The sequence below is a fragment of the Podarcis cretensis genome (assembly GCF_951804945.1).
Source record: "Podarcis cretensis genome assembly, chromosome: 9".
Lineage (NCBI taxonomy): Eukaryota > Metazoa > Chordata > Lepidosauria > Squamata > Lacertidae > Podarcis > Podarcis cretensis.
In genome coordinates, this window is record NC_137178.1 from 62,655,024 (window position 1) to 62,677,209 (window position 22,186).

General features: G+C 42.9%; 1 protein-coding gene across 3 annotated transcripts in view; it reads left to right on the forward strand.

Moving 5' to 3' along the window:
• The first annotated feature begins 901 nt into the window (after positions 1–901).
• Positions 902–22,186, forward strand: part of RFC1 (replication factor C subunit 1) — a 40,839-nt gene continuing 19,554 nt past the window's right edge. For 2 of the 3 annotated variants that reach the window (XM_079989654.1, XM_079989656.1), the window contains exons 1-8: positions 902–1,033; positions 4,655–4,771; positions 5,100–5,175; positions 9,664–9,780; positions 15,933–16,165; positions 17,232–17,306; positions 21,076–21,153; positions 22,041–22,128. In XM_079989654.1, the coding sequence (XP_079845780.1) occupies positions 1,031–1,033; positions 4,655–4,771; positions 5,100–5,175; positions 9,664–9,780; positions 15,933–16,165; positions 17,232–17,306; positions 21,076–21,153; positions 22,041–22,128 (787 nt within the window). In that variant the 5' untranslated portion in view covers positions 902–1,030. The remainder of the gene's footprint in view (positions 1,034–4,654; positions 4,772–5,099; positions 5,176–9,663; positions 9,781–15,932; positions 16,166–17,231; positions 17,307–21,075; positions 21,154–22,040; positions 22,129–22,186) is intronic. The other variant, XM_079989655.1, reaches the window with a different exon arrangement.

The window sequence follows — 22,186 nt, forward strand, 5'->3', positions numbered from 1 at the left end:
GCACAAATTACTTGCCTTGCCCCGGGTGCTGACAACCCACGCTACGCCACTGCACATGTGTGCTGCTCCTGCCGAGCGTTGGCTCGGTTTTTCCCCTTTTAGCCTTCTGACACCCCGCAGAATTCAGTTCCTGTAGGCTAAAAGGGAAAACAACCGAGCCAACGCTTGGTGGGAGCGGCGCAGGCACCCTCGCTCACTCAGTGCGCTCGGTGTTCCCCGGACTCTTGCCTGGCGCCCTGCACCACTAGCGTTTATGGGTAAGGCGGCCCTGACTTTGTCCTTGGGGCTGCCTTGTCCGTGTCTGGGTGTCTTCACAGCTGGAAAACCAGATATGCACGCCATGACAACTGTTAAGACACTTATTGAGCATAAACACAGAGGCGTACCTAACTTTTATTTATTTATTTTGAAAAGCTGTGTGTGTGTGTGTGTGTGTGTGTGTGTGTGTGTCTCCCAGAGAGGTGGCACAACTCTCCATCCTTGGATGGCTTTTCAGCAGAGGTGTGGGGGGAGGGGGGTTCCTGCTATTTAATGACCTAGCTGAGATTCCAGCATTGCAGGGGGTTGAGCTAGATGACACACAGGGACCCTTCCGACTCTGATTTTATGTGTACACATAGATACGCGCGTGGGCAAGATCCAGCCGAAACGAAGCGCTAATTTCAGAGCTAGCAAAGTACACGCTTAAATCTTAAATCCAGACTGCTGCTACTCGGGGGGGCGGGAAGCGAAGTCTGGATCTAAGCCGGGAGCTTCGTCAGCGCACGTTCCCTTGGACCCGCCGGGCCCCAACTGCGCGGGAATCTACTCAGGCGAACGCCTCTCCCCTCTCCCGCGCTCCTCCTCCTCCTCCTCCTCCCGCCCCGCCCGTGACGCCATCACCCCGCGCGCGCCTGCGCACTCGGACCCCGCCTTCGCGCATTGGCGCGAAGCTGGCGGCGGGGGATGGAGCGCGGGTCGGTTGGCCCGCCGGCAACGGCATAAACCGACGTCGTGGGAGGCGGTTCGGCAGTCGGCGCCGGGCGTAGGCATGGTGAGCGCGAGCGGGGGGCCTCTCGGGGGGCCGAGGCGGGAGGTCGCGGGTGGGACTCCTCCTTGTGCTCCATGAGGGCGAGAAACTTGATGAGGCGGTGCATGCGAGGGATTGATACGAAATGACCTCTTTTCCCTCGCTTGCCTAAGCCCTATACTCCAACCCCAATGCCCCATCCCCTCCCCAAACCTTATTCTGCTATTAGAGAGTGACTTGGGGGGGGGGAGGTAGGACATAATTATTGCAAATTACTTCAGAGAGGGAGGCTTAAGAAAAAAAAATTGTGTGTGTGTGTGTGTGTGTGTGTGTGGAATTCAAACACGCTGGATGGGACAACATTTAGGTCGGTAAGTACGCTTGAGGAAGAAGCACAGAAACTGCTTTTGGAGAAGCGAAGGCCTTTAATTTTGCCTCCTGAAAATGTCAGGTAATGATAAATAGAGTGTGTATATGTCTACACACGTATATGCAAGTACGGTACTTTGCAATTATTTATTATTATTTATACCCCGCCCATCTGGCTGGGTTTCTCCAGCCACTCTGGGCGACTCCCAACAGAATATTAAAAACATCAGACATTAAAAACTAACCTAAACAGGGAATTATTTTTATGCAATTTTACTTACCAAGCAATACTAAATTACATTAATTTTATCAAAATAGATTTTGTGTTCCTAAGTCACGTTACAACTTTTTAGAACCCCTCATTTTTGGAAAAGTTCAACGTGTCCTATTTTGCCATTGGAAGAGGGGTTGTTGTTGTTGTTGTTGTTGTTGTTGTTATCTACCACCCCTTCATCCAGTGATAACAGGGAGGTTTACAACTTGAACCCTTGTCTCTCATTCTTCCCTCCCCTTCTCCTTTTTGGTGAGATGTTTGGAACATCATGTTCCAGACCTTAACAAACGTAGGGACATAGGAAGCTAACTTGTATCATTTGTCCACCTAGTTCAGTATTGTCTACATTAGCTGACAGCAGTTCCTGAGCGTTTCAGACCGAAGTGTCTCCCAGCATAAGATTGAACTTGGGATCTTCTGCATCCATAGCAGATGCTCTGCCACTGAACCACAGCTTCCTGTAAAGGGTTGTTATTCCAAAGCAAACTCATTACAGTGGTGCCCCGCAAGACGAATTTCTCGCAAGACGGAAAACCCGCTAGACGAAAGGGTTTTCCGTTTTGGAGGCGCTTCGCAAAACGAATTTCCCTATGGGCTTGCCTCGCAAGACAAAAATGTCTTGTGAGTTCCTGCGGGGTTTTTTCCCTTTCCCCCCTTTTCCTAAGCCGCTTATCAGCTGATCCCCTGATAAGCCGCTTAACAGCTGATCGGTAAAAGCCGCTAAACCGCTAATAGCGCTAATCCGCTAAGCTGTCAATGGGCTTGCTTTGCAAGACGAGAAAACCGCTATACGAAGAGCCTCACGGAACGGATTAATTTCGTCTTGCGAGGCACCACTGTACTTCTTGAGTTCACAGCTCGCTTCAGCTGCATGCTCAGGGGTTTTTCACATATAACACAGCAGCAAAATTCAGGCTTGTCACAAAGTATAGCCTCAGTAGGGAGCTACAGTGTGCTTTGGGACTCCTTGACTAATGTGCCTGTATGTTTTCAAACATTCTTTTGACATATGTGCACTTTACATATCTAAACTATGTGTCAAGTGGTGCTGGGCCCCCACTTTGCATCTTCTCTGAAGATGGCAATTTGTATAACCTGGGCTATCTTTGGGTACAGCCACATCTGCCTGACAGTTATTTCTGTGGTCCTGGCAGCACAGTTTTTGGTATGTATGTGGGCATCTGGATGAGTTACCTGTATGCTAGATGCTACTGTTATGTATCCTGTGAAAGTGAACATATATTGCACAACTTGGATACCTTTTTGGCAATTTTTAATGCTATAACCCACCCTGAGAATAAAATAAAGTAATTAAAGTGATGGGCTATTCCCACATGGCTTGCTTTGAAGGCTAAGGAACATAGTTTCTTAGTAGTTGACAGCTGTTGAATAGTATCATATAACTGAATTACAGTTTTCTAAAATGTATGGCATCAACTTAAAAGGCAGTTTTAAAAGATGTCCCCAGCCATTCTTCCCTTAACGTTTGTGAACTTTCAGACCAGTGCCTGCAGGTGTGACTCAGGCTTGTTCTGATGCCTGTGTTCCACCTGCAAATTTCTGTATATGAGGTTGCTGTTAAAGAGACATCCACAGAGGCTTAAATTTCATAATTTTAAATCTAAGTTATAGGGGGTTTCTTGTTGGGATTAAATTAGGAATAGGAGCCTTTAGTTCAGAGCTGCTTATTTTTGCTGTTGAAAAACTTCCTCATCAGTGTGAGAGGGTTGAATTTTGCCTACAGCAGCCCTGCACCATATGTAGAGAAATGCTTCAGTGCCTTTATCTTCCTGTTTACACTACTTTTCAAACTGGTTGGTACAAAGGTGGTTTTGGTGAGAGCAGCTGCTTGCCATCAAGTTCAACAGACAGATTTTGTTTTTAGATAGTTTCTTCCCTGGCATCTTATCTGATTTAATCAGTTTCATTTGGGTAAAATATACTCCTCTTTGCGGCTGAAAAGTCTAGAAACAGTTACAAGTATCTTTTGAAAGTTAGAATGCATTTAGCTTTAAGTTTAGAATGAACAGTTGTTGCTCTTTGGGTGCTAGCTTGAAAAAAGTGTTCATCTCCTAGGTACAGTCTGAGTAAAATGACTCATGTAGCATCTTGCCATCAGCTGTTCAGGAAGCAATTTTCTAATCACAGATTAGCAGCAATTACCTGATACCGCCCTGGGTTGAGAGGGATAGGGCAAGGACACCAACCTGTAGTCCGTGCTTGTAAAAGTGGTTCAGATTAGGTCTTCAATTAGACATGCATTTAGGAGCAAGTTCTATTGAACCCAGTGGGAATTAACTTCTGAGTAACTGTGCAAAGTCCCAGATTATACAGGGTGCCCTCAGTATGTAAAACATTGCGGGTAAAGGCTTTCCAACTTTTGTGGCTACCATTATGAGTCTGGCACTCTTTAGGGCAGGACTGAAGAATCTTTGGACCTCCATGTGTTGCTGGACTACAATTCCCATAATGTTTGACTATTAACTATGTTGACTGGGGCAAGGAGTTAATAATACAGTATCTAGAAGACCACATGTTCCCTCTTCTTGCTTTAGAAAATTATTGAATTCACAAACATAAGTTTGAGTCACAATGTTTTGGACAACTAGGTGTCTCTATAATACTGTTTCATTTAGTTAACAGGTTTGTTGTAAAAAAAGAAGGCTCATTGTAACCTCTCTAATGTCATATTTACAACAGCCATGTGAGTCGAGGTGCTGCTCAAGCTACCACTGGCTCCTGGGCCATTCAGGGATTTGAATATGGGGCAAACTCCAACAATTTTCCATTTACTCAGTGGCATTCTTACTCAGATTTCACATGTGCCACCTTGATAGTCTTTTTAATACATTTTTTAAAAAATAAAATCTTATTTTAAACACTGTGTTATCTGACTTCTTTTAAAATCTTGGTTGGCAAATCCAGACTTGTACCCTGAAATTTTTGAAGATGACAGACCCTTAAATTATACCTCACCTTTTTAACTGTTTCACTTTTATTAGGATATCCGGAAATTCTTTGGAGCAGTAATTCCTAGAAATAAACAAGAATGTGACACTACCAGAAAGAATGAGAAACCCCAAAATAAGGAGGGGGCTTCAGGTGAAAAGGAAATCAAGGTGGGTATATGCTGTTCAGATATATAGGCCTGTTACAGCTTTGTCATATGCTTTTATCTTTACTTCTTTGCTAGTGTTCCTGTTCTTAGTTTACCTGTGGCTTTGACAATGATTGCTTGAATCACCCTTCATTAAAAAAAATAAATCACTCCAGAATTCAGAGACCATCTCATGTCATTTTTTGTTTTTTATTTGTTGATGTATGTGACAGTCCCTTGATCCAACAATGAACTTTATTGGGCTGTCTCTCTTAAGGTAGTACTTGGTAAACAAGATTTAATGTTGGGAGAATTGTTTGGATGAGTAACTAACAAACCATTTCAACTAGGTGAAGAATTCATCTCGTGGAGAGGATTCTGGGCACAAACAGGTGAACAAGAAAAAGAGGATAATCTATGATTCAGGTAAGAGTTATGACTTCTCTTGCTATGTTTTTTCCATCTTTGAGATAACTTTCCTCTGCTAGAGATTCTTTTGAGAGAGGCTTACAAAATCTTGGCACATGTCGTCTCCCAAATGAAATAATTTTCAGTCATAAATTAGGCAAAATGTGTGTCTACAGTGATGGTATCTATTACGACCCTTAGGTCACATGGTGAATATTGCTATTCCATAGCATATAGTTAATGTTTAGGGCTGTAATCCTAACCCCATTTACAGTGAGGGGAAAAAGTATTTGATCCCCTGCTAAATTTGCCTGTTTGCCCTCTGACGAAGAAATAACCTACCGTTAAAATTATGGACTGGTCTATTGTAGCTGTGAGAGACAGAATAACAACAGTAAAAACCTCCGGAAACCCAGAAGACAAAAGTCAGAGATTGATGTGCATTATAATGAGTGAAATAAGTATTTGATCCCTTTGCAAAAGATGACTTAGTACTTGGTGGCAAGACCCTTGTTGGCAATTACAGAGGTCAGACATTTCTTGTAGGTGACCACCAGGTTTGCACACATCTCAGGAGGTATTTTGTCCCACTCCTCTTTGCATATCCTCTCCAAGTCAGTAAGATTTCGAGGCTGATGTGTAGCTACTCGAACCTTCACCTCCCTCCACAGATTTTTGATGGGATTAAGGTCTGAAGACTGGCTAGGCCACTCCAGGACCTTAATGTGCTGCTTCTTGAGCCACTCCTTTGTTGCCTTGGCCGTGTGTTTTGGGTCATTGTCATGCTGGAATACCCATCCTCGACCCATTTTCAGTGCCCTGGCTGAGGGAAGGAGGTGCTCACCCAAGATTTGACGATACATGGTCCTGTCAACTGTCCCTTCGATGCGGTGAAGGTGTCCTGTCCCCTTAGCAGAAAAACACCCCCAAAGCATATTATGTCCCCCTCCATGTTTGACGGGGGGATGGTGTTCTTGGGGTCGTAGGCAGCATTCCTCCTCCTCCAAACACGGCTAGTTGAGTTGATGCCAAAGAGCTCGATTTTGGTCTCATCTGACCACAACACTTTCGCCCAGTTCTCCTCTGGGTAATTCAAATGTGCACTGGCAAACTGCAGACAGGTCTGTACATGTGCTGTCTTGAGCAAGGGGACCTTGCGGGCTCTGCAAGATCTCAGTCCTTCACGGCATAGTGTGTTACCAACTGTTTTCATGGTGACTATGGTCCCAGCTGCTCTGAGATCATTGACAAATTCCCCCCATGTGGTTCTGGGCTGCTTCATCACTGTTCTCATGATCATTGCAACTCCACGAGATGAGATCTTGCATGGAGCCGCAGACCGAGGGAGGTTGACAGTTATTTTGTGTTTCTTCCATTTGCGAATTATTGCACCAACCGTTGTCACCTTCTCACCAAGCTGCTTGGCAATAGTCTTGTAGCCAAGTCCAGCCTTGTGCCGGTCTACAGTCTTGTCCCTGGCATCCTTGGACAGCTCTTTGGTCTTGGTCATGGTGGTTACAGTACTTTGGAATCTGCTGGATTGATTGCTTCTGTCGACAGGTGTCTTTTGTACAGGTAATGTAACGAGCTGGGATTACAGGTAAGACCTCTCCCTTACAGCAGGTGCTTCTAATCTCAGCTTGTTACATACAGTGAAGATACCAGGTAGCCTGATATCTGGCTGCTTGATAGGGGATCAGATACTTATTTACCGTATTTTTCGCCCTATAGGACACACTTTTTCCCCTCCAAAAATGAAGGGGAAATGTGGGTGCGTCCTATGGGGCGAATACAGGCTTTCGCTGAAGCCTGGAGAGCGAGAGGCTCTCGCTCTCCAGGCTTCAAGAAGCTCTGCGCAACCCTCCGGAGCCCGGCGCCAAGCCGCGCCGGCCTCCAGAAGGTCGCACAGAGCTGCCTGCCCTCCCGGGGTCCACACAGCTCTGCGCGACCCTCTGGAGCCCGGCGCCAAGCCGCGCCGGGCTCCGGAGGGTTGCGCAGAGCTGCCTGCATTCCGAAGCCTCAGGCGCGCTGAAGAGCGTGCCCGGGCTTTGCACAGCTGTCCGCAAGCCTGGGGAGACTGGCACGGCTCCCTAGGCTTGCGGATAGTAGGCTGTTCTGGGGGCTGGGGTCGGGGGAAGCTCGGGCTTCCCCCGCACCAGCCCTGTGCTTGGGGGGGAAATAATTTTTTTTCTTTTTTTTTTTTATAAATATTTATTAAGATTTTTTTTAAAATACAAAATGCAAAAATAATAAACAATATAACATGAATCATAACACATTTTCCAGAACTTCTTTGGACTCCCTCACGTCTCCCACTCCCACTTACATCGTTATAAATTTTTCCCAGCAATTTATCATCTTGATTATAATCTTAGATTTTGTTCAATTAATTTGATCTATTCTCCACAAATTTTATATTTCCCTCAATCTCACTTATCGTCAATTTCAAATCTAATTAAATGGTAGGCAATTATTTATGATCTAGCATCCTTCTTAGCCTTCAACCAAATTACAATACTTTTGTAGATAAATCTTGAATTTCTTCCAGTCTTCTTCAACCCTCTCTTCTCCCAGGTCTCGGATTCTGCCAGTCATCTCGGCCAGTTGCATATAGTCCATCAGTTGCATCTGCCACTCTTCCAGTGTGGGTAGATCTTGAGTTTTCCAGCTCTTGGCGATGAGTATCCTTGCTGCCGTTGTTGCATACATAAAAAATGTTCGGTCCTTCTTTAACACCTTCTGGCCGACAATGCCCAGAAGGAAGGCCTCTGGTTTCTTAGTGAAGGTATACTTAAATACCTTTTTCAACTCATTATATATCATTTCCCAAAAGGCCTTCACTCTAGGGCAAGTCCACCAGAGGTGAAAGAATGTTCCTTCATGTTCTTTACATTTCCAACATTTATTATCAGACAAATGGTATATTTTGGCAAGTTTAACTGGGGTCATGTACCATCTATATATCATTTTCATTACATTTTCCTTCAGAGCATTACATGCAGTGAAGTTCAGCCCAGTGGTCCACAACCTTTCCCAGTCCTCAAACATGATATTATGCCCAATATCCTGAGCCCACTTTATCATAACCGATTTAACCATTTCGTCTTGTGTATTCCATTTCAGCAGCAAGTTATACATTCTTGATAATACCTTAGTCTTAGGCTCTAACAGTTCTGTTTCCAACTTCGATTTCTCCACCTGGAACCCTAGCTTTTTGTCATTTTTAAAAACTTCTTTAATCTGAGCGTAGTGTAACCAGTCTCGCACTTTATCCTTCATTTTCTCCAAACTCTGCAATTTCCAATTGTCTCCATCTTTTTCTAATATTTCCCAATATTTTGGCCATTTGGCCTCCATATTGGGTCTTTTTCGGGCCTTAGCTTCCAGAGGTGAAAGCCACCTCGGAGTTTTGTTTTCCAGTAAGTCTTTGTATTTTGTCCAGACATTAAAAACTGCTTTCCTGACAATAATTTTTTTTCTTTATTTCCCCCCACAAAAAACTAGGTGCGTCCTATAGGGCAGTGCGTCCTATGGGGCGAAAAATACGGTAACTCATTATAATGCACATCAATCGCTGACTTTTGTCTTCTGGTTTTTGGGGGTTTTCCTGTTGTTATTCTGTCTCTCACAACTACAATAAACCTACCATTAAAATTATGGACTGGTCATTTCTTCGTCAGAGGGCAAATGGGCAAATTTAGCAGGGGATCAAATACTTCCCCCCCCTCACTGTACCTAGGAATAAGCTCCACTGAATTCAGTAGGATTTACTTCTGAGTAGACATGGTTAGGATTGCATTCTTAGGCTTGTATATCTGCCTCTTTTATATGAACAGCTGAGCATTACAGTATATTTGGCTGTTGTCCCATTCAGCCCAGTATTGCCCAGTTTAACTGACAATGCCTCTCCAAGCCCTTGGGCAGAGGTCTTTCTCAGCCCTGTTACCAACTTCTTACATGCACTCAGATTATTATTTTTTTAAACAATAAACAAACAGATTCACTCCAAATAGTTTGTGCAGTTTTTTTGTGGACCAGACCTCCATCAACTGACTGAGTAGAATCGTTCTTAAAGACTGTTAAGACAGTACAAAAAGGTGACAGGCTTCTTATATATTGTACAAGTTTGCTTCAATGTAAATGTAAAACCTGGCCTGCTATATGTTATTTCTCCTATCCCTGTGGGCCAATTTTGGCAAGTTGGTGGGACCTGCTTGCAAAGCAACCATTAGGAGCCCACTTGAAGCTCCTAGTTGCTTTTTTGGAGTCACGTCCTGGCCTGCACCTAATGTCACATAGGTGATTTGGGGAAATGACCTCGTGGGGCAAGTTGGGATTATGCTGGACCTACTTAGGCCTGCAGATCAGAGGTTCCTTGTCTCTGAATTAGAAGGGAGCTTTAGTCAGAATCTCAAGTGAATGCAGAATTGCTGTTCTCTTCTTTGGATGTTTTCCTCTTTAGATGGATATGGCAGAATTAAATGATAGCACTGTGCTAAATTGCAGATTCTGAAGAGGAGGTCCAGGTGGTGAAGAAATCTAAGAAGCCACCAGATAGAAAACAGTCTTCAAGACCTGATGTGATTCTAAAGAAGGACCCTGTTGTTTATGTTTCAGAGACAGGTAATGAATTCATCCTGAAGGCAGCTCATGTGGGGTTTGCGCTGTACTAAAAATGCTTATGTAAAAAGAAGGCTTTTAAAAGTTCATGGAAGCAATGCAAAAATAAACTTGCCTCTACACTATGATATTATTGTACTTTAACCTGCCCAAGAAACATAAACCCAGTTTGTTTACTTACAGATTTTTCTCTTTCAAATTATTGACTGTGACCAAAACATGCCAGAATTCTCAAACTTTACATTTAAAGCAGTGGCAGTCATGACCACTCCCAAAAAATTCTGGGTACTGTAGTTTGTTAATAGAGTTGTCGGGGGACCCCTATTCCCCACAGAGAGCTACAATTCGCAGAGTGGTTTAACTGTCAGTCCCTCTTGCCTGGGAACTATGGGAATTGTAGCTCTGTAAGGAGAATGGGATATCCTAATAACCCTCAGCACTCTTAACAAACTTCACTTGCCAGGATTCTCTGGGGAAAGCCCTGATCGCTTAAAGTATGCTTTAAATGCATAGGGTGGATAGGGTCTAGGTCATTTGTGGTCTAAAAGAGGGTTACTTTTTTTAAGTATGAAAACATTTTATACTTTCTACAGTAAACCAGGTTGAATGGTTGTTTATGGCTCTAGTATAATTATTCAAACAAAGAACTGCATGGTTTTGTAACAACATGCAGTTTTCTATATTTTTAGCAGAACACCCTTTTTTGGAATGAGTGTTAAACACTGCAGGGTGTAATGTCAGACAAGCTAAATGACAGGTGGATAAATCTGCACCAAGAATGGGAATAATAAGGTTGATGAAAAACTGACTATTTTTGATGACTGAAACTGAAAATTAATTTCCATTCTCATTGAGCTTTGGACTGAAGGTTTTTGAAATTTTCATGATGTATGTTCTCTTTAGACTTGTGTGTGTTTATAACTATATATCTATAGAATGTCCTTGGGGATGTGCCCAGGAGTAAGGCAACCAGAGGTGTTCTGCATTAGGTAACCTGAGTGGTGTAGTTAAAGATTTCTGCATGTGACGTGCCAGAAAACATTTGGTCAAGGTTAATTGTGGAGTGTCTTGGTTGCACATCAAGGTTATTCTTATCTAGTGATTGTAGTTAGAGTTAACGACTTAATTTGAAACACATACTGATCAGCTGTGTATGGTTGATCTGTCCCCTGGCTCAGCAGTTTTTTTTACAGACAATTGATGTTGCTACTCTGAAACTGTCAATAGGCGTGTCTCAGCCTTGAAATAAATGAAAGAAGATATTGCAGTGCATAATTGATTTCTATATTAACCACTTTGCAGCACTACAGACTCCATGACTGAGCAGATCTGAAGCATTGTTTAGGTCTTCCAGACCTATTATATTGGGGGTGAGGGTGGGTTATTGGTTTGTTCTTGTTCTTGTTTTTATTATGTACTTTGTGGGGGGTTTTATCTTGTATTTTTGTGTTGTGAACTGCCCTGAGATCTATGGCTGGAGGGTGGTATACAAATTATTATTATTGGCTTCATTCTGGGCCAGCTCTAGACTTCATGGTTCTAGGACCATCAACTGGAGTATCTCAAATTACTGGGTATTGTAAAATCTTGTAATTGTCGCGATCAGCTAATTAACTCCTGAAAATACAAATTCCTTAAGTGCTCATGGGGTTCTGGTTACAATGGTGCCTCGCAAGACGAAAAGAATCCGTTCCGCAATTCTCTTCGTCTAGCGGTTTTTTCATCTTGCGAAGCAAGCCCATTGACAGCTTAGCGGATTAGCGCTATTAGCGGATTAGCGGCTTTTAGCGGCTTATCAGCTTAGCGGATAAGCAGATAAGCGGCTTAGCGGCTTAGAAAAAGGGGGGGAGGGGGAAAAAGTCGGAAAAACTCGCAAGACATTTCGTCTTGCGAAGCAAGCCCATAGGGAAATTCATTTTGCGAAGCGCCTCCAAAACGGAAAACCCTTTCGTCTAGCGGGTTTTTCGTCTTGCGGGGCACCACTGTAATTGGTTCAGCCTTAGGAATTCATGGAGCCCAGTTGTAGTGGTTCTTAAACTTTTTGGAGATTTCTCTTTTGACTTTGACTGTTGCTCTGCTGAGGGGTATGCTGTCCAAAGGAAACAGTGGGCTCATTAGTGCCATTAATGTTGAAGCTTTTTAGTGTCCTTTGTGTTTTGCTGTTGTAGACAGCTTGATACAAATGAAGAGGAAAAGAAATTAAATAGCACTGTTCTGGTGCTAAAGCAGACTGATTGCAGAATTGCATTTAAAATACCATGCAGTGGCAGCAGTAAAATGATTTCTGCTGCTGTCCATTGTGCAAAGCACGATTTTGTAGTTTTTTTCCCGGAAGGAGAAAAGGAATGTGCTGAGCATGGGCTGTATCTGCTGAGAAACTGACCATCTTTTGCTTGCTATACTGTTCTGTCCCTCACCTAGCAGAAAAAGAAATTCATTGGATTTGACTTGAGGTACTGTGTCTTTTAGACTGTTGATTCCTTTCCTTCTGCTGTGTTGTATATATGTACAGTATTATAGAAATGGGAAACTGTTTTACCTGCTTTCAATTTCATTCATTCTGGCCCAATAACATGCATTTTGAAAGCAGTGATAAATACCACTCAATTTTAAAGCTATTTTTATTTTCCCACAGTAATCCTTTTGGGCGTATCTTTTGGCACTGTTTCCAGCAGAAATAAATATTTTTTCACACAATCCTGACTTGAAGTTTTTTCTTTCTTTTACAACCAAACAGTCTAAGCTCTGGAGGATTTATGAAGAGTAGGTTTATAAATGGTTGTTGTATGACACCTCTAAGTTCAGAGGAAGGGTTCTTCTCAATACTAGTTGTGGAAAACAGGTGGATTTTTAAAAATCTGATCTAATAGGCAAGGTCAGGACATTCTTAACTTGTCCGCTTGGATTCAGTCCTGAAAGCAGATAAATGGTGGTCCTTGAGCTATTTGCATCTGAAATGGTTTATTGTGTTGAATGACGTTGCTAGTCAGTTTCCGAATTATAGCTAAAGTACTTTCTGAAAATCGTTAGGCAAACATGAGATTAATGTCTTCTTGGCCTGTGCCATTTCAGTTTCTCTTGAACTTGGCTTCCTGGAGATGAAATTCTAAAGTGTGTGATGATCACGTGAAAAATTGTATTCTCTCTTTAATGTAGGAAGTGCCATTCAGGTCATTAGGTTTATCATTTAAATCCTCATGAAACACTTTTCATCATTACTGTGTTTGGTTAAACCAGCCTCTTTTTCCTTTTAGGTTATTGATTGTCTAAGACAGAACACAATGTCTCTTGCAGAACATAATGTCTCTCACAAGTGATGGGAATATGCAGAGTGGTTTTATAAATATTTCTGTCTCTAACTAGTCTCTGGCAAATTAGCCCAGTATATTGGGAGACATCCAAATGTTTGAGCGTGTTCACTAACTCACATGCATCACTGTTTAGCTAAGTATGGGACCTTGAATGTTGTTTGTAGAAGATGACCTCTTATTGCTGCACTGAACCTTGCTCAGTTTCATAAGTGGCTTTTAATTTGCAAGGGCTGTGGTTTTTCTTCGAGTACTTTTTTGACTGTTCATTAATGAATAATTGAGTGTTTTGACAGATTTGTTTGATAAAGTACACTTGTATCAAAACTTTACTATGCTTTATGTACCCATTTTTTTCTATACAAATATCTATCTTTACTCATCCCTGCAGGCCAAGTGTAATAAGTGGGTGGGGCCACCCACTGTCAGTCATCTGACATCATGCTGATGCCATGTGACTGAGAGGTAGGTGGCCCTTTCCACCTGTCAAAATTGTAGGTTTGGGAGGGACCTGCTTTGCCAGCTTTTGCCACATTGAATAAATAGCTTTGGAAAGAAACCTTATCTGTTTTGGCTGCTCTGTGTTTTTCTAACTGAGCTCAGCATTCAGGATTGAAAGCAAAGTTCCTTGGTCCCCATTCACTATAATAGAGAATTTAGTTCTGGCAATAATTGTTTTCCTTTCCACAGAAGTGAATAAAATTTGCAAGCTTCCAAACTGGGTAAATATGCCCAGGGCTTTTTATGTGTCGCACCTCTGAAGTTTTATTTTTGCTAAAAAGCAAATGAAAAGTCAATAACTTTTTTGTTTACTGCCAGATTTGGCTGCAATTTGCAAGCATTGTTATCCCTTCTGAGGGCATGATATCTGTCAAGGGAGCAACAATATTTCTTTTGTAAAGGCAGGCTTTACAGTTTGGGGATGGCTATAATAGGAATCATATGGGACGCAGGTGGCGCTGTGGGTTAAAGCCTCAGCGCCTAGGGCTTGCCGATCGAAAGGTCGGCGGTTCGAATCCCTGCGGCGGGGTGCGCTCCCGCTGCTCGGTCCCAGCGCCTGCCAACCTAGCAGTTCGAAAGCACCTCTGGGTGCAAGTAGATAAATAGGGACCGCTTACCAGCGGGAAGGTAAACGGCGTTTCCGTGTGCGGCTCTGGCTCTGGCTCTGGCTCTGGCCAGAGCAGCGATGTCACGCTGGCCACGTGACCCGGAAGTGTCTCCGGACAGCGCTGGCCCCTGGCCTCTTAAGTGAGATGGGCGCACAACCCCAGAGTCTGTCAAGACTGGCCCGTACGGGCAGGGGTACCTTTACCTTTACCTTTATAATAGGAATCATAGGGTGGTGTTAGAAAAAAGAACGTGGATCCCCAGGGAACACTGAGACGGGATCAATGTCACCCACCAGCAAGAACTTTCTTACCCTTAGAGTCATTGGTGAGTGTGGGCTTCTGCTACTACCATGGATTTTTGGGAATAAAATGCAGATCTCCATTTACTTCCATAGAGAAAGGCATAGATCCACATGAAAACAGTTTGTAATCCCACCAAACCTCTGTCATTGGAGTGTCTTACCTCTTTACCTCTTCCTCGTTGAGCTCTGGCATTTCCTTAGTCGGTTTGGTTTTGTGTCTCCGGAGCTGGTGGGTAGCTTTGTTTTTCAACAAAACTGCTTGCTATTTGCCAGATCAGACTTTCCTTACAGTATTGATCATGGAAGATTTTTGAGGAAGGACCCTGGTGGTTATTGGAAACTGGAAATTCTGCAACACTGAAAACAAAGTTTGCAGAGAGCAGAATAAAATCTTACTGATTCTCTTATACCAAAGGATTCACTGGCTCTTCTGCCCTGGAAGGTGGTTCAGCGGTTTTAATACAAGTTACTGTATTAGGAATTACACGTGCTATTTTTATGATCATAGTGTTTATGATCATAGCAAGACGCAGTAGCCAGGATGGCTGTTGCTGTGATATGAAGACATGTCTGTGTTTGTTTTAATTTCTCTGGAGAAGTAATAAAATGGGACTAATATTTAAACAGATTCAGTTGATCAGTGTTATGTTTTTATTGCAGCTCATGGTTTTAACATTTCTCTTCAGATAAGAGGGTTGTATAATTTGCAATTCTTGCGTCTCTGGAGGAAAAGGCCTGCTCACATAGCATTGAGAACAGGGTGATGACCAAGCAAAGAGGTTTAATGTCACAAGAAGGATCTCCACGTTCAGGACAGGCTGTGCTTCATTTTCATCACAGAAATGATTGCTGCCAAAGACACAGCTGTTCAATATGGACATTAGCTTGGTTCTTGAAATGTCACTAAAGGTTGTTGGGGTCAGGCCTGGGAATGAGCTTTGTGGGCTTGATCAAGGTCTCTGCAGGGGAGATGTGAACATTGAAAGCACCCAGATTTAAATGCGTGGCAGACAAGATTTCCCCTTTTACCCCTGTTTTGAAAGGCTGCATATGGTATAAACCCTGCTAGAGACCCAACAGCCATGCACTACCAAAGACCCTTTGGACCACAGGTCATTGTGCAGAGTGGAGTTATGCACTTCATGCAGCAATTTTTCAGGGTGCAGCCTCTAAAAGCAGCACCTGTGCAAATAGATGGAGATAATCTCCATCTTTTTTGCATAGGGTCTATCTTCCAAGGCCATACCCAAGAAAATATTTTTCTTTCTGTGAGGGGGAAATGGTTGAGAGAGCCCTAATACCAGGTTGAGACCTTGGGCCCTTTGCATTTTTAAAATATATATATTTCCATAGTAAGGAAACATTACTTTCAGGTTGGTGTTTTGGTGCTGAGGAGTAATTAAGTATCTTTCTTTTTTCTTTTTTTTGGCATGCAGATGAAGAAGAGGACTTTGTTAATAAGAAGGTCGCTCCCAAACCCAAGGAAAATGGGACATCTGTGGCTATTCCTTTTGGGACATCTGGAGCATCAAAGACTGATCCCAAACCAAAACTGAAAAATAAACCCCTATCTCCAGTAAAACTGACACCAACCTCTGTAATCGATTACTTTGGAACTGGTAGCATTCAGCGATCAGAGAAGAAACTGGTGTCAAGCAAACGAAAAGAAGTGAGTAATGCAAGAGGGTGACTCTTCTAGCTGATGTGTGCTTATGAGCAGAAAAGTTCATGAACTTCATGAAGAAACTATTGGTGTGTCATCTAGACTTCCTTTTATTAGAGTGTGAGAAGAGCACCTTAAGTAGATTTTGGAAATGGCAGTTTGCCACGTAATATCCAATTAAGGAAAATGAGGGAGACTGCTCCCTATATAAAGAGAATAACCGTTTTAAAAGAAGAGAGATTATGATACAAATAAGAGATGAGGAAGGTGGGTTATGTCATTTAAGATGCATGAATGGAATAGGAAACGATGGTCACAGCTACATCATGCACTTAAAGTGCTTTTATGGCACTATAACCATCATGGAGAAACCTGTGAACTGTAGTTTGTTAAGGATTCTGGCCTCCTAGCACCCTTAACAAACTACAGTTCCCAGGATCCTTCATGACTTTTAAAAGTGATACAAGAATTCTTTAAATGTATGGTGTGACTGACCAGTGTCTGCTACTGACAACCATTGACCATAAATCTCAAGACAAGCTGACCAGATACTTTCATATCTGTCCTCTTTACACTCATGTTGATACAAGGCCAATTCAGATTGGGGCAAGGAATGCAAAACATAAGTCCATTTGTTGTGTGGGGAGTGCTGACTTTCCATTGTTGAAGTACCATGCGCTTTGAGTCTGTGCCAGTCAAGAAGAAGAGGAAAGCAAAGTCCTTAATTCTCACTTCCTTGTCTTTGCCTAGCTTTTGGTGTCTGCCTATGGAACGTGGCATTGTTGTGCAATAAAATGTGACAAATGTCCAGAATCAATATGTGGGCACACTAAAATATGTGATCAATATTCTTGCCATTGGGTTCTCTGAAATGTTGTTTTGAAAACGTCTTTATCACCTAGAATTAGATTTCCTCCCTGTACGATTCCTGTTCCACTTGCTTCTTGTTTTAAGCAAAGGCATTTAGGTTGAGGCTTTATGATTTCCCTTCTCATTCATTATTCCATGATGCTTGTCTAAGTAATGGGTTCACTGTGAGCTCCCCTGTGATTCTTCTCTCTTTGCGGTGCAGCTGTCACAAAGCAGGGATCCCACACTAGATGATGAGGCTGTCGCCAGGCAGCTGCAGCTTGAAGAGAATACGGAGGTAACAACAGACAAATAAGCATGTGCACTTTGCTGGCTTTTTTAGCATAGTTTTCCTTGATAACAAATAAGAAAGGCTCCTCTTGCCTGTTTTGTTGAAGTACAGCCATTCCTGCTGAACCTTCCTTTTTCTATAGCATTTTTCTAGGTTGAATCTTCTTTCCTCTTCCTTCTTCCCCTTTCTCAGTTTAATTTGATTCTTCCTTCTAGACCCTAGTAGTAGTTCACAACATGGAGTAGTCACAACAAATAAGAAATTGCCTTGTCCCCCCATAGATATTGCCACCCACATGAATAAGACACAGTATTTAGTTCTAGGGTTAAGGTAAAGGTAAAGGTACCCCTGCCCGTACGGGCCAGTCTTGACAGACTCTGGGGTTGTGCGCCCATCTCACTTAAGAGGCTGGGAGCCAGCGCTGTCCGGAGACACTTCCGGGTCACGTGGCCAGCGTGACATCGCTGCTCTGGCCAGAGCCAGAGCCAGAGCCGCACACGGAAACGCTGTTTACCTTCCCGCTGGTAAGCGGTCCCTATTTATCTACTTGCACCCGGAGGTGCTTTCGAACTGCTAGGTTGGCAGGCGCTGGGACCGAGCAGCGGGAGCGCACCCCGCCGCAGGGATTCGAACCGCCGACCTTTCGATTGGCAAGCCCTAGGTGCTGAGGCTTTAACCCACAGCGCCACCTGCGTCCCTTAGTTCTAGGGTTAATATATGATAAAAGAAGAAAGACTCCTGTGCTCTTTATTTAATTCTGTAACCATCTAAAGACCTGTATAGGACAAAGGTTGTGCCTCGCAGACTAGAGAAAGTCCTTGCACAGTCATGCTATCTTCAAAGGAAATTATTCCCTTGATAAGGGGAGGTTTTTTTAAAAAGTGGTTGGCTCTCGTGGGTAGCCTTGACTGGTTAGCTTCATAAGCATACTTGGAAAGTATTTGCTAAGCTCAGAGGAAGTTTTACTCTTACTTGCAGGTGTTTCCCTGTTGTAGACTGGGGGGGGGGGGGGGAACGACAGCTGCAACCTATGGATTAGCCAGCCCTGCCAATTTTATTACTGGTGGTTAGCCGCCCTGAGCCTGGTCTTGGCTGCGGAGGGCGGGGTATAAATAAAATTTATTATTATTATTATTATTATTATTATTATTATTGAAAACCACGAGTGGTGTAGTTGCACTCTTGAGTGAGATCTGGTTGCTCTGGTCTTGCACAGAGATTTAAGGCCTCCAGAGGTGTTCTGAAACTGTTAAGAGTAGGTGACCAAAAGCAGTCTCTGGACCATGATGGAAAATATCCTATGCTAAGTGGAAATCTACTGAAAATACAATATTTGAAAAAATATGTAAAATGTGAAACTCTGGAAATTTTATATATACTTGTTTTGACTTGGCTTTCTGCATTGGCTGCATTGGAACAGTTAGAAGGTTTTTTTCGGCGTTTCATCCTGTAGCTCCCCACAACTATAAGAGGAAAGGGGACTTTTCCTGTCTGCTGGCACAGCCACACCAATAGCTGCTACCAGTCAGAATACAGTGTTAGAAAAAGGAAAGGATTATTTGCTGGTGCTGAAACTTGAGCATTTCGTGGTGAAATACAGAAGCTGTAGATTATCAGGATTTCGCTGAAGATCAAAAGCCATCCTGAAAATGAACATTCTCTATGCATTTTAAATATTCAACTATGTATGCCATGTTTAAATAGCATGTTAAAGAAATTGATAAGTTGGAACGGTGGTTTAGTTTTAGTGAAGTTTAAGATTTTTTTTAAAGAAAATAATAATGATCCAAGGCACTATAGATGGGAACTTTTCACTTCTTTGCCTGACTTCCGCTTTTGCTGCTGGGCCTGTCTGCATTCAGCTTCATACGGAAAACAAGAAAGATTAATGCTATTCATTGGTCCAAATATCCTTCTGTGGCTCACAATTGCATAAAAGTAAACCCTGTGGCACTCTTCTGCTTATAAAGTTATCTGTCTGAATCATGCGTTGAGGCAAGTTTTGATCTCATTGTTGCCAAAAGATTGGATTTGTGTAATGTGTGCAGAACAGCTCTTATCAATAAATCTCTTGGCAAGAACAAATTAGCTTTCCTCTTAAACGATATTTGATAATAGCAGGATGCAGCAAATGCTGTATTTATTATATTAAGGGCGGAACGAAGGAGAAATTCACTTGTTTTTTCCTTATTGTGTTTGACTGAAACTTGAGTGCATATTAGTTCTAGGAAAGAAAGCCATTTCAGAAAATAGTTTTTGAAATGGGTTGAGGAAGTGTTGTGTTATACGAAGGGTGGGGAACTTCAGACCCAGGGACAAAATGTGGCCCTCAGCCCTCTCTGCCTGGCCCTTGAGACTCTCCCCAGGGCATACCCCTCACTGGTCCTGCTTAATCCCTTCCTTGTGTGCTTCTGCTTGGCTTCAATGTGTCCTTAATTGTGATGGTGCTTCTTACTTGCATGGATGGATAGATACTTGCCTAGAAATCTCTGAATTTTGCATGGCTTGACTGTATCCTGTTGTGCAAAGGCAAGGTCTGTTGCTACACCAGCTTTTAGCCTCTAGCGGTGCCCACCACTGGTATTCAGGCTCCAGAAGGTTGCCATGAGGAAGCATGTTCCTAATACTGAAAAGGAGTCTGCACTCTGGCTTATACCCTCCTCTCATAGCCTGCGTAGTAAAGTCACAGTGTGACGCATTTAGGGTGAAAGCGGGCACGGCCGTGGCGAACTTTCCTCTGACAATTTCAGGCAGGTTGTACCAAAAATGGGTGGGCTTGCAGTTGAGGAGCTGGAGGACCTGATTTGTCTTGTTTATAAATGCCAGCTAACCGACTTAATACAGTGGTGCCCCGCAAGACGAACGCCTTGCAAGACGGAAAACCCGCTAGACGAAAGGGTTTTCCGTTTTGGAGGCGCTTCGCAAAACGAATTTCCCTATGGGCTTGCTTCACAATACGAAAATGTCTTGCGAGTTCCTGCGAATTTTTTCCCCCTTCCCCCCCTTTCCTAAGCCGTTAAGCCGCTTATCAGCTGATCCGCTGATAAGCCGCTTAACAGCTGATCGCTAAAAGCCGCTAAACCGCTAATAGCGCTAATCCGCTAAGCTGTCAATGGGCTTGCTTCGCAAGACGAAAAAACCGTTAGACGAAGAGCCTCACGGAACGGATTAATTTCGTCTTGCGAGGCACCACTGTATTGCTACTTGCAAGAAGAATTAGATGAAATTATTTGTGGTGTAGTGATTGGCTCAAAAAATGCTGGGATAATTATCTTGCCTCCTCAAAAAGGGGGGAGGTTGTTGTCTTCTGAGCCAGTGAGTTAAATCAGACCATAGGACTGTGACATAGTCCAATTCCTTCCCCAAGCACCCCTTCAAACTCCGTCCCATCACTGATCTGCAGGTATACTTTCCCATTTCGTGCTACTTACGCAACAAGCCAGGTGTCGCGATTGTAGTTTTCCCAGCTCTTGGTGAAGACCACTTTGATTTACATTTCCCAGCATTTCTGGTGCTTGGCTTACTACCATAGCAGCAATACGGCAATCTGGGACCATTGTTGGTGGCAAGAGGAACATAGTTCTTCTTTGCCGTGTATTGCAATCAAATTGAGTTGAGGAAGAATCGTCAAGGGCAAGGAAGATTTATATTCCAAGGCAATGAATTACAAAGTTCAGTAACATCCCTAGTTTAGGTAGCATAGTAATCCTCTGATTTTTAGCACTGCCCGTTTACTTATCAATGCCAATTGTGATGCATTACACACTTATTTCAGTTGGAGAGGCAGCTGCATGAAGATGAAGAATTTGCCAGAACTCTGGCCATGCTGGATGAAACACCAAAGAAGAAAAAGGTAACATCTTATGAACTGGTTGCTCTGTGCAACTACTTCACAAAGGGTGGGTGCAAGTGGAAATCTGACAGTGGATCATAGTCACCTTGTGTATGATGTGGGTATGACAGTGGAAGGCTTTGTTATCTCTGGCATGCTGCTTTATTTTGAGAAAGAGCCTGCTTCTCTTTGTGTGCCTCTTCCAAACTCTTCTTCCTGATGGACCCAAGCTGAGGACTATTGCAGAGTTTTGGCTTGGTGGCTTGGTTGCCAACTCCTGTCCTATGCTCATCCGACAAACCTCTGGTTGAAACCAAATTCTGCTGCATGTCATAGGCTATAGCTTCAAATGGTTCATGCAGTAGAGATGAATGTGGCAATACAGAAGTTCATCTGATGACCTTGTGTTGCATGAGCACAATCTTGTTTTGATTGGGATGGGTGCACTCAATAGTGACTATGAATTTGTGATAATCTCTTGGCCCTTTCTGCCAATAAGCCTGAATTTTAAAGGACAGTGTCACCACCCTTTAAAATAATCCACTCCATACACAACGACAACGACAACAATTTTATTATTTGTTTGCCACCCATCTGACTGGGTTGCCCCAGCCACTCTGGGCAGCTCCCAACAGACCATTAAAAACACGATAAAACATCAAACATTAAAAACTTCCCTAAACATCTTAAGTGTAAGTCAGTTAATTTCCTATTTGTTTTACCGAGTTTTAAATACAGACTGTTTAAAATACTTTGCAGTTGTATTTAGCTTATTTAAAACTCAACAAAAGAATTGGACATCATCTTAAAATGATTCAGACTGATTGTTTATTTACAAAAATAGATTCCTATTTCCTATTTGTAATAGCTTCATCATAATAGTTATTCATGAGCACATCTCTCTTTAGCCTCGAAAAGATCCAGAAGAGAAACAGATACCTTCAACAGTCAAAACTAGTCCAGTTGAAGCAGAAAAACATAAACAGGCTCCTAAAGGTAATTTTTATCCAGCAAAATAGTAATTTAACTTTCAAGGCTGAGGTGGTAGCACTAA